The sequence below is a fragment of the Rhipicephalus microplus genome, chromosome X (assembly GCF_043290135.1).
Source record: "Rhipicephalus microplus isolate Deutch F79 chromosome X, USDA_Rmic, whole genome shotgun sequence".
In the NCBI taxonomy this organism is placed as follows: domain Eukaryota; kingdom Metazoa; phylum Arthropoda; class Arachnida; order Ixodida; family Ixodidae; genus Rhipicephalus; species Rhipicephalus microplus.
The window spans coordinates 181171464-181184738 of NC_134710.1; the positions used below are offsets into that span (position 1 = coordinate 181171464).

At 49.0% G+C, this 13275-nt stretch overlaps 1 protein-coding gene across 1 annotated transcript in view; it reads left to right on the forward strand.

Annotated features, from left to right (window-relative positions):
• The first annotated feature begins 216 nt into the window (after positions 1 to 216).
• Positions 217 to 13275, forward strand: part of LOC119176964 (MAM and LDL-receptor class A domain-containing protein 1) — a 115221-nt gene continuing 102162 nt past the window's right edge. Inside the window, exons 1-2 of the mRNA XM_075876493.1 lie at positions 217 to 359; positions 2170 to 2453. Coding sequence (XP_075732608.1) covers positions 308 to 359; positions 2170 to 2453 — 336 coding nt within the window. The 5' untranslated portion in view covers positions 217 to 307. The remainder of the gene's footprint in view (positions 360 to 2169; positions 2454 to 13275) is intronic.

Below are 13275 nucleotides of genomic sequence, written 5' to 3' on the forward strand. Positions count from 1 at the left end.
GTGGCAGTGTAAAATGGATATGCTAGTGAATATCAAGACGACATATTTCCAGCCTGGTACTGCAGTGGACAGTAGGTGGTATACCACTAGTATATTGTGAACAAACGCTTCAGTACGTGAACACATGGTCCATGAACGTTTGCGTTTGGCTGTACAAGTCCGTACGTGGAAGGCTGTTTCAACGTGAATTATCGGTGCCATTTTTACCGTAGGAAGTTTGAATGTCTGCGGCTTTGAGCAGCTTGAGAAGTGCGCAGCATGGCTATCATCGGACTGCCGAAACGGAGGAGCTTGTTGGCAGGCAACGATGGCAAAAAACGTCAGTGAAGGCCCTGCAGTTGACCACACTACGGGAAAAGGTAAACCGTTCCAATTTGTAAAACTGTGTAAGCTTGGGTTAGGCAGACCCATCACTACAGGAAAACCATGACGGAGGTTTTAATGAGTAAGGTTGAAGCTGTCGTGTTCGAGGCGAGATTGATTTCAAAGTACCTGTAATACCGTATGCAGAACATTGCACTAAACTATTTACTCGTTACTTTGGCATCACCTTATATAAATCGGGGTTGCCATGGGCCCACTAGTTTCGCACTGATAGTGCTGATGCTTACTTCATCTTGCTGTCAGGCGATCTGATGTTAATGTGGCATTTATTCTACAATCTAGACTTGAGTAGTCAGAAGTAAAAAAATAACTATTTGTTTTCTGAGTGCCGATTATCTGATTCCTGGTTTGCTGTGTCTGAAATGTAGTACTTTTATAGGAATATTGCTGTCAACCGGAGAACGTCGAGTGAATCCTGAAGTATTTTTGCAGAAAGCGCCCGACAAAATAAATGTTAAATTAAGTGAACTCATGATTTCTTAAACTCTACAGAGAAATTGGGCAAGCCCAACTATGGAATTAAGGCGATGCGAGATGAAAAATGAAACTCTGCGTGGCGAAGCGCAGCACGTGAAAGAGATATATTAAAAAAAGTATATATATATATATATATATATATATATATATATATATATATATATATATATATATATATATATGTATAGCGAGAGAGAGAAACAAACAAAAGATGTAAAGACACTAAAATATATAGAGACAGAAAAAAGAAAAAGATTTGAAAGGAAAAGGAAGGGATAGAAATAAATATCTTAATATATCGAAAGAAACGGAAGAAAGAGAACAGAACATAGGAAAATCAAGAAAGAGGAAAAATTGATACAAGAAACGAAGTGAATGAGAAATGCAGAAGAAAGAAAAGTCACAGCTTTGCCACAAAGGCGAAGCAATGAACGCGATAGCAACAAATTGTAATATCACATGCAGAATGGCAAGCAGGTCGGAACGTGCCCCACGTTTCTCACGCACAAATGTCGCATTAACGTACTCACAGGTACAGATGAATGTGACTAAGCGTCTTAGGGGTTACTTCGCTGTGTCTGAAAAGCGCGCCCTTTTTTCAAACGGAGGCTGTGCAAAGATTGCAGTGACTTCTGTGCGCCCCGTAACTGCAACAGAATTGTTCCAGTGCAAGCCCAACGCCAGCCAAGACGTGTGATCCTCCCCATCGGGAGAAAAGGGTGCGTGAGAGATCGTCCTCCTCTCCGCAGGCCAAAGTACGCGTGAAAGATAAGAGCCGCCACGCGCTCATTGCGCCATCTTGCTGATAATGCTGAAAACACGATAGTCCCCCCCCCCCCGCGATGTCGGCCAACAGAGGTAAGTGGTGGATATAAATAGCTTGCCGTTTGTACGTTGAAGGCGGTACCCCTCGGTGGCTTTATGGTTAACGCCTCGCATTCACTACGCGGAGGTCCCATGTTCCATTCCGTGTGCCGGAGTCGTTTCCGGGATTTTTTTTTCTTTCTTGCGTTTTCGTATATGTCGATACGTATAATATACGGTGCATGGCATCGACGCCGATGCCGGCGGCGAAATCCGAGAATGTCTATATAATTGCTATCACAATAAAAAAAAAACGAGGAAAGCGACCCAGGTCTGCTCTTTTTTCAGGCTTGGCACTGCTAGTGCAAAGCTGCCATAATATTTTTTTTTTAAATTCTAACCCTGGTTGTCGAACTGTCGCAGAAGCTGCTTGATGCACATGTAACACTATGTTTGTTTCAAAGCAAGTGGGTGACACTGTGGCGCAATTTCTATTTTATGCAGATGACGGATGGTTCGCTCACGCAACGTTTCCTGGGATGCAAAAATGGGCGAGACAGAACACAGCAGTGCTGTCGACGGAAGCCAAGGGCCCGCTTTGCTTTACGGCCTGGCTGCACATATCCGCCTTACGGCTTCCCTTAGTGCAATTCAAGTCAACTGCCTATACCTATCGGTTTTTTTGGGGGAAGAGCTCGGAGGAACGGATCTTTTTACGAGGCCGAATGAGTGATGTGGGACTCTGGCAGAAAGTGGTCTACTACGACGATCGTGAAAATGACTTAAAGGTGAGATTCGAATCGCCAATATTTATTAGTAACCACTGTGACGTGAAGCGCACTAGCCATTACAGTAGTAAATACAAAAGCACAACTGATATTAAATGACGAGTCTGTGCAATGTCAAGTAAAACGGGATCAAAAACGGCGACGGGAATTTCAACACACATACACGCACACTTACAAATATACTGCTTGTCAAAGCAGCAGTCACTGAACGTAGAGAAATAAAAGTTACTGATTTGCGTGTTGTGCTTCAGACGGGCTTACTGCTGTTTAGATGTAGGGAGCTGGAACGTTTATATTGAAGTATTTATGTATGAATGGGACAATAAATAGTGGTACGCTGATAGGCTTTCAAGAAAAACTTTATCGAAGGCACAGATATGTTGAGTAACAATCATTACCGACAAAATACGAGTAAGAAAGTTTGAGCTTCAGTGCTAAAGTATTGGTAAAGAATGAAAGGGAGACAGCGTGGGTGAATGCCAACTGGTCGGCAGAACTCATATAAGATATAGTAAAATATTACATGTAGACAAACATGCTGCATATACTACATTATCACAAAGTGCATTGCTTTCGATTGATTGATATGTGAGGTTTAACGTCCCAAAACCACCATATGATTATGAGAGACGCAATGTGCATTGCTTTCAACTAGGCATTTTTCATAATAATAATTTGTGGAAAAGAGCTTTGAACACTTCAACACGTGTGTATGCAAAACAAACATGAGAGGTGACAGTAGAAATGACCAAGCGGAAGCCTCGCAAATGCAAGAAATATTTATTCGACTTCAGCCTCTTAGAACCTACGAATTTGCGGTGATGATTTGTTGATAGGGCATGAAGCAGAATTCGCGTAAATTGATTCAGGGCACTCTATGATAACAAACGTAAAGAGGTCGACGGAGTATTGGTAGTTATAGGCGTACCGACATAAAAAGTATGACCTCACGACTTTTATTTTTTGCTGAAATGTGTTGCTAGAGATGTGGTAGTCATGACATGGCACATTGTTTGCTGCAGCGGGCAACATATAAATAATTACAGGCTCCTCTTTGCGAAATAATTTTAGTTACAGTTTGAGAGAGCACCAAAAACCACAAGCGGCCGAGTGAAACTATCACCACCTAGCGTGTGCAACTTTCAACTTCGTCTGCACATAAAACTGTGACGCAGTTCCGCATGGTCCGCATCAAGAAATTCTTTCGAACAGACAAAGGGACAGCATGCGTCTCTAGACACAAAACATTCAACGCGTGCACCGTGGCCACAATCTCTCGAGCAGCTGACGAGTAATAGTGTGCTGGTGAAAATGTGGCAAAATAATAAATGGTGCCTATGACCTCATCAACTTGCTGCATATTGGTCACTTGAAGGAAGTATGGAGGTCACCAAGCTTCACATTTGAGGGTGTCAATAGCGTGATGAAGTGTATCGCTCATGCAAGCTTCAAAATTGATTTAAAGTACCTTCCAAACTATAATCGCTGTTGATGTTGTTACGATGGGGCGTGTCTATTGAAGAACGAATGCCAAAGGGTAGCCGCGCCTACACCGAGCTGCTTCCAAACAGACCACTTCGTTCTCCTCTTCCTCCCTTCACACGTTGCCGCTTCAGCGTAGCACTCCCCCTTTCGCAGACGAAGCCCTCTGAGCGACCATCAGTCACGAGGATGAAAGTGCTTTAGGCGGGCGACGTGAACAAGCTGCGTCTGCCTAGAATGGTAGCCACGAGATACGAGGCGAGCGATTGAATATGTCACATCACTTAGGCGATCGACGATGACAAAAGGACCGGTGTAACGAGCCAGGAACTTCTGTTTCAGGCCACGCTTGCGAAAGGGTGTTCATAGCCATACTTTTTTCTCCTTTTTTTGTACTACACGTTATTGTGCCGTGAATCATAGGCGAACATGGAGTGGTCTTGGGTTGCCAACGTACGGAGCTGAACTAAATGACGTGCTTCCTCCATGCCGTAGAGAGTGTGGGCAATTGAAGAGTCCTCGTGCGCATGAAAAGGCAGAATGATGTCAAGAAAGTGGCGGGGTGGTCTGACATAAACAAATATAGAATGAACTGTAGCCAGAGGTTTCATGCTTTGCCATGTTATAAGCGTAGGTGATAAATGGCAAGATGTAACCCCAGTTCTTGTGCCTGGAGTCAACGTACTTCGAAAGCTTGTTGGTAAACGTTCTGTTGGTGCGCTCGAAGAGACCATTTGTCTGCGGGTGATATGAGGTCGAGTGGCGAAACTGGCAAGCACAGAGACGCAAGAGTTCTTCTACAACATCGGCTACGAATTGTCGACCACGATCACTCAGAATAATCCGAGGCTGTCCGTGGCGCAGTATCAGAGAAGAGAGGAGGAATCTCGATATGTCGATGGCCGTGGCTGTTAGTAGCACTTTGGTTTCCACATAACGTGTCAAGTGGTCAACGCAGACTATGATCCAACGGTTGTTCTTCAATGAGTGCGGAAATGGACCGAGAAGATCCACTCTAACTATTTCTAAAGGAGACGAGGGTGACATAAAGGGGTGGAGGAGACCAACCGGGGTAGTATTCGGTCGCTTGAATTGCTGGCATTTATCACAACTGGCCACATACTTTTCTGTATTGCGTCGCATGGTAGGCCAGTAGAATCGAGCCAGCAGGTGGTGGTACGTTTTGGCGAACTCCAGGTTCCCCGCTGTTGCGTCGTCGTGCGTAGCATAGAGTACGTGCGTTCTCAAATTTTTGAAGACCACTAAAAGAAGGTGGGCACCACCAGCCGCGTAATTTTTTTGTAACGCAAGCTATCTCGGACGATAAAGCCATGGCTACCTATCGGTTGAGCGGCTGAGTCAAAGAGAGCATCCAAGTTGCGGTCGTCACGCTGTTCTTACCGGAAAGTAGCGAGGTCAGAAAAAGCAGTATCGTCAATGGCTGCTAGAAAATCGTCAAAATCGTCGGCGTCACTTAACATAGAGTGGTTGGTAGAGGAAGCCTTGAGAGACAGTCGGCGTCTGCATGAGGGCGGCCGCTTTTGTGGTGTAAAGTTAAATTCCTGCAAACGTAGTGCCCATTGCGTAAGGCGACCAGAAGAATCACGGAGACCAACCAACCAACATAGTGAATAGTGGTCAGTCACGATCGTGAAGTGCCGCCCATAGAGATATGGACGGGACTTATGCACAGCAGAAACCACAGCGAGGTACTCTTGTGCAGTAACGGTGTAATTCTTCTCGGCCTTGATCAACGAAAGACTGGCGTAGGCGATGACATGGTCGGCGTCATTGAAGCACTGGATGAGCACGGTGCCGAGACCGATGCCACTCGCGTCGGTGTGCTGTTCTGTCGTGGAAGACGGGTCGAAATGGTGCAGTATGGGTGCAGACGTGAGAAGGAACTCAAGCTCATGAAACGAGGCATCACACTCCACTGTCCAGATGAAAATTTTATCTTTGCAAAGCAGTGAAGTCAATGCGTAGGCTGTATCAGCAAACTTGGGCACAAATCGGCGGAAGTATGAACAGAGACCCAGAAAACTCTTAGTTCGCGTCATGACTGCGTTTTTTTGAAACAGGTAACTGCAGCAACCTTCTGAGGGTCTGGGGGCACACCATATTTGTCTACAAGATGACCAAGTACAAGTGCTTCTCGCTGACCGAAGTGCCATTTCTTGGAGTTCTGGGTAAGGGCAGCTTCTTCAAAGCATGTTGAAACAACGCCAAGTCGATAATTGTGTTCAGCAAAAGTTCATCCAAATATGACGATGTCGTCGAAGTAATGTAAACTGCAACGAGCAAGGTTGCGTAAAAACACAGGTTATTATTCCAGAAACGTTAGCCGCAACAAGCTGGTACAGGCAGGAACCCGGCAAGCACGAGCCACACACGGACGTCAACGTCTTCTTTCACGCTGGCACAGAGCTGGCGCCACTATGCTTCGGTACAATTACTCCCCGCGCAGAAAGGAGCCAACCTGGCGACCTAGGGAAAGGACACGACAAGGGGGTCATAGCACGGTTTGAGGCGTGATACGTGTACTGTTTCACGCCCACGGCAGCGTTGGTCCGAGGGTGGATCAATGGGCTCAACTTCATAGTTGACAGGAGATGTTTGCCGCACCACACGGTAGGGGCCATGGTATTTCGACGAAAGCTTCGGGGAAAGACCGGGAGGGGTAGACGGGACCCAGAGCCAAACCAGCATTCCTGGGTTATAGTGTACAGTAGACGCAGAGGAATCGTGGTCAGTTTTCTGGCGCCATTGGTCTTGTGCGGTAAATGAGCGAGCGAGTTGACGACACTCTTCGGCATAAGCAGCTGCTTCGGAAACAGGCGTCGCTTCGGAAACATCAGGCCTGTAAGGGAGAATGGTGTCCATGGAGCATGATGGCTCACGTCTGTACAAAAGGAAGAAAGGAGAAAAGCCAGTGGTTGTTTGTGGCGCAGAGTTGTACGCGTACGTGACAAAAGGGAGCACTTGGTCCCAATTAGTGTGGTCGTCAGAGGCGTACATGGCAAGCATATCTCCAAGGGTACGGTTAAAGCGTTCTGTCATGCCATTGGTTTGGGGATGGTATGCCGAGGATTTCCTATGGACGGTGCGACATGCCTTGAGTAGCTCGTCGACGGCGTTCGAGAGAAACACGCGTCCACGGTCACTGAGTAATTCACGAGGTGCACCGTGTCGCAAAATGAGATGGTGAAGAAGAAAGGACGCAACGTCTTTCGCAGTGGTAGCAGGCAGCGCAGATGTTTCAGCGTAGCGTGTTAAATGATCCACGGCGACGATAATCCACCGGTTGCCTCGAAGAGAGTTGGGTAGAGGACCATAAATATCAATTCCGACGCGGTCGAATGGTCTCGCTGGGCAGGTTAAGGGTTGCAAAGGGCCAGCAGTGCTGTGAGAAGGCGTCTTGCGTCGTTGACACGTGGTGCATGACCGAACGTACTGGCGAACGTGCCGATACATGCCGCGCCAGTAGTATCTCAGACGAAGGCGAGAGTAAGTCTTAAATACTCCAGCATGGCCACACTGGGGGTCATCGTGAAAGGCAGCCCAGATGTCCGAACGCAAATGACGAGGGATGACAAGGAGCCACCTACGGCCGTCCGTCACGTAATTGCGGCGATACAACAAGCCTTCACGGACAGCAAAGTGTCTTGCTTGACGAGAGAGGGAGCGTGAAGTCGTTTCTGACGAACTGTGAGAGAGGACGTCGAGCAAAGAATTGATCCAGGGATCCTTGCGCTGTTCGGATGGCATGTCAGTGATGCTCAACGATGACGAATCGCAAATGGCAGTTGATAAGCAGGCAAGGTCAGGAGGCAGTGGAGAACGGGATAGTGCATCGGCGTCTGAATGTCTGCGTCCTGAGCGATAAACAACACGGATATCGTATTCCTGAAGGCGTAAAGCCCAACGAGCGAGGCGGCCAGTAGGATCTTTCATGGACGCTAACCAGCATAAGGCATGGTGATCTGTGACAACATCAAACTGACGTCCGTAAAGGTAGGTGCGAAATTTTCCTATAGCCCAAATGATAGCCAAGCACTCCTTTTCCGTGACGGAATAGTTGGACTCTGCCTTCGTTAGTGTACGGCTGGCATAGGCGACAACGTACTCGTCGCAGCCATCCTTGCGTTGAGCGAGAATGGCACCGAGGCCGACACCGCTTGCATCCGTGTGAATTTCAGTGGGTGCATTGGGATCGAAGTGGCGGAGAACTGGCGGAGAGATGAGTAGCCGGCGTAGCGCCGTGAATGCCTCATCGCACTGGGAATTCCAGCCAGAGAGGTCCGTGCTACGGGAGAGAAGCTGAGTCAGAGGGGCAATTATAGAGGCAAAATTGCGAATGAAACGCCGAAAATAGGAACACAAGCCTATGAAACTACGAAGCTCCTTTAGGGTAGTAGGCTTGGGGTACTCGGCAACGGCACGCAGTTTGGCAGGATCTGGCGATATTCCTTCTTTTGAAACGACGTGGCCGAGAATTGTGAGTTTGCGGGCGCCAAAACGACATTTCTTGAAGTTAAGTTGCAACCCGGCTGCCGTAAGGCACTGGAGAACTTGTTCCAGACGGGAAAGATGAGTTTCGAAATTCGCCGAGAATACAACTATGTCGTCTAAATAGCAAAGACAGATGTGCCATTTAAGTCCCCTGAGGACACTGTCCATCATTCTTTCAAAAGTCGCAGGCGCATTGCAAAGACCGAAGGGCATTACATTAAGTTCATATAAGCCGTCAGGGGTCACAAACGCCGTTTTTGGACGGTCTGGTTCAGCCATTGGTACTTGCCAATATCCAGAGCGCAGATCCAGTGAAGAGAAAAACTCCGCACCTTGAAGGCAATCCAAGGCGTCATCAATGCGTGGCAGAGGATAAACATCCTTGCGTGTGATGTTGTTTAGTCGACGATAATCCACGCAAAACCTGATGGAGCCATCCTTTTTTCGCACGAGGACCACCGGCGAAGCCCAAAGACTGTGTGAGTGCTGAATAACACCACGTTGCAGCATCTCGTCGACGTGTTGAGTGATGACGTCACGCTCGGCCTGCGAGACGCGGTAGGGGCGCTGACGAAGTGGAGTATGATGACCGGTGTCGATATGGTGAGCGACAACTGACGTGCGTCCCAAGGGAGGTTGTCCGTGGTCGAAGGAGGCGCGGAAACGGTCAAGTAGTTGAATGAGCTGATTGCGCTGGTCTTGCGTAAGGCCGGTGTCTACGCTGCGCAACAGAACGTCTTCGTCAGGTAGTGAGGGCGCGGTGCCAGCTGTGACAGCATCCACGGACATCGGTGTCGTATCAGAACGGGCATCGAAAGGAAAGATGTCATCATAAGTGTCAAGACTCCCAATGCATTCGCCATGCAATAAGGTAGCGGGACAAGGGAACGGATTGCACACGTACACGGCACTGGAGCCATCGGCAAGTGTTATGACGGCAAACGGGACGACAAGGTTCCGGCGACGAGCGCATTCTTGTGACGGCATAAATAGGGCAGTTGAATCAGAAACGGAGTTGCACAAAAGAGATACCGCGGTGACCGAAAAAGCAGAAATGACGACGTCAGCGGCGACGATCACCTTTTTGGGTGAGCGAGGGAGATCTATGAATGTCGTGCTGAATGGAAACAAAACGAGTTGAGCACGAGCGCAGTCGACAACCGCATGATTAGCGGAAAGAAAGTTTCATCCCAGGATGATTTCATGAGACGCATGCGGAAGGACGACAAATTCAACGATGTAAAGCACTCCTTGAATCACAACACGAGCAGTGCATGTGGCAGAAGGTTGGACGTGTTGCGAACTCGCCGTGCGTAAAGAAATTTCAACCAGTGGAGTCGTCACTTTGTTCAGTTTGCGGCATAACACTTCACTGATTATACAAATAGCGGCACCTGTGTCGACAAGAGCAGTTGTGGTGAAACCGTCCACAAACACGGCAATCTCGTTAGGGGGCGATAGATGAGGCCTTGGAAATTTCGTCGGTGGCGCAGCTCTTGCCTCAGGAACTGCGACTGTCAGTTTTCCTCCTGGGCGTGGTTGGAACGGCGAAGCATGGGGGAAGGAGACCGAAGACGGGGTGAAGGAGATCGACGTCGGCTGAAGTCTGGTCGACGTGAGCGGGGGTCATGCGAATCAGGTGTCACATGCGATTCTGATGGCCGAGGTATGTTGCCGGAATGCTGCACATCATTAAAATAGAATCCACGGCGACGACAGTAGCGCGCGACATGTCCTGGAATACCACAGTTGTAGCAGATGGGCCGGTTATCCGGAGTACGCCAAGAGTCGACAGGTGCTCGAGGTGGTGGAATGGGCCGATTTACCGGATAAACTGAAACTGGTGACCTGTAGTAGTTGGTGGCTGGACTGTATGAAGGGAGCGGCGGTTGGGCAGAAGGTCGGCGGACGGCTTCTGCATAAGTCAGCGGTGCAGCCACTGATATTGGGGATGTGGGCGAAGGGAGAGCCTCGGCAACTTGCGTCTGAATAGCACGGCGAAGTGAGTGGGCCAGTGTTGTGGGGGTCTCGTTGATGGTGGCGACAAGAGAGAGCTGTCGAGCAACTTCCTCCCGGATGTACTGTTGAATTTGAGGCATTAACACGCTGTAGTCGGGGCCACTGCTTTTGCACTCCAAGGCCGAAATATCAGCTGTCTGCGTATTAGCGCGACGTGTAGAAACTCGTTGCTTGCGCAGCTCATCGAAACTTTGACATAACTGAATCAAGGCCGTGACGGTCTGTGGGTCTTTGACCACAAGCATATGAAAAGCGTCGTCATCAATGCCTTTCATTATGTTCTTTATTCTGTCAGCCTCCGTCATCCTGTCATCAACTCGCCTACAGAGGCTGATCACATCCTCAATGTAGCTTGTGAAGCTCTCACCATTTCGCTGAAATCGTCCCCGCAGTCCCAGTTCAGCGCGAAGCTTACGCATGGCTGGACGACCGAAAAACGAGGTGACGGCCTCTTTGAAAACCGACCAGGTGGGGATGTCGGCTTGGTGGTTGGTGAACCATAGGTTGGCCAAATCCGTCAAGTAGAAGATGACGTGAATCAGCTTCGCAGGGTCATCCCACTTGTTAATCGCGCTGGCATGCTCGTACTCTGCCAGCCAGTCCTCGACATCTTGATCTTCAGTGCCGTTGTATACTGGTGGGTCACGCAGACGAAGTACACCAGAACACATGACGGGTGGCAGCGTAGAAAAGCCTTGTGGGGGATCGACGCGCTCGGTCATCGTGGACTGAGAAGGTAGCTTACGGCTGCGGAGCTCCAGGACGTTACCCAGCACGTTTCCACCAAATGCAACGAGCAAGGTTGCGTAAAAACACAGGTTATTATTCCAGAAACGTTAGCCGCAACAAGCTGGTACAGGCAGGAACCCGGCAAGCACGAGCCACACACGGACGTCAACGTCTTCTTTCACGCTGGCACAGAGCTGGCGCCACTATGCTTCGGTACAAAACAAATATCCCATTTGAGACCACGCAGTACGTGTCCATAAGCCTTTCAAATGTCGCGGGGGGTTGCACAAACCAAACTGCATGACATTTAATTCAAACAAGCCATCTGGCGTGAAAAAAGCGGTTTTCTTTTTGTCGGTGGAATGCATAGGTACCTGACAATAGCCCGATCGGAGGTCCACAGATCAGAAGTAAGATGCCGAATGAAGACAGTCGATAACAGCGTCTATGCGGGGAAGTGGATACACGTCCTTTTTCATCAACGAATAATTTAGACGCCGGTAGTCGAAAAACCTCCAGGACCCATTTTTTTTCACGAAGATGACCGCTGCAGCCCAGGGGCTAGAAGAGTCTTGAATGACGCCCTTAGCCAGCATGTCTTCCACCTGTTCAGCGATCACCTTGCGCTCCGATGCAGACACACGGTATGTTTTCTGCCTTATGGGATGCGCGGACCCCGTGTAAATCTTGTGGCGAGTCCGCGTATTGGTAACACAAACTTTGGCAGCGTCCTTGGTGAAATCAAACAATGAAGCATGCCCGCTAATGACGCTGACCACGGCTTGACGTTTCTCAGAGGGTAGTGCCTTGCTAATCATGTTCAAAAACGGCGAAGAGTCTTCGGGGACACCAGGGCTAGTCTCATGCGCACGGGATTCGTTCGAAGTGTCATTGCTTAAGGCGTCAATATTAAGGCTCGTATCCGCTTCAAACTTGGCAAGTCGCATACCGCTAGGAAGCACAACAGACTGGTTAGACAAGTTTGACACCCGCAATGTACTTGTGCCACAGTCCACAGAGACAATACAGCAAGGCACGAGCACACCCTTCTTTGCGACGATTGATGGCATCGGTTCAAAAACAGCCTCGAATGCATCGTTGTCGTCACTTGCAACAGTAACCTGAATGCTGGATAATGGACGGGGCGGTACGACAAAATTTTCCCAGACGGTGAGGGTGCGCGAACAAGTAGCAGGATGGTCGGCAACAAAAGGAGAGGGAAAAAGCTCTCCGGTACTGCAATCAAGAGTGGCACCGCACGGTTGCAGGAAATCTAGACCCAGAATCACATTAAGCATTGATTTAGCGAGCACCGTGAATTTGGCTTGGAAGACGTTATTAGAGAAATAGACGTTCGCGGTACACACACCAAGAGGTCGTAGCGATTCTCCACTCACAGCACGAAATGTTATCGCATTATCGCACTTGAACACCACCTTATGGCCTTATTAGGTTTTGAAATCTATGCTGATAACAGAGAAACTTGCTCCCATGTACACTAAAGCAGTCGTTATAACATTGTCCACAGAAACACAATTCTTGTTATGACGCATGGCCTCTGGTGGAGGCGTAGCGGCATGTAGGACGTCGTGGAGGAGATGGAGATCTTCGGTAGCGTGAAGGTGGTGGCGTCAAGCTCCGCACAGACGCCGATGAGTCACTGTGGTGATTCGCCCGATGGTTTGGCCTGCTGTCAGTCTGAGGGCCAGGTTGTCTCGTCAACGTGCTGATTGCTGTGCCCGTAGAAAGTGCGTGGTCGCCCATAGGATGGTGCTGCCATGCGACGGCGATCGGGGCAGAATCTTGCGACATGACCACGGATGCCACAGAGAAAGCATATGGGACGTTCGCGAGGTGCGCTGATGTCAGCAGAAGGATGAATGATTCAGCCGTTCCATGTCTGATAAACGGTAGGTGGTCTGCGTGCGTATTCTTCATACAATGGGTAGTACGGACGCATAGTTTGGTTTGGCCCTCGAGGATGAGGCCTATAGTTGGAGGCATCAAGGGAGGCGCAGGGAGGAAAAGGTTCTCGCACATTAGGTGCCGGCCGAGAAGCCGCCTCACGTGAATCATGGAC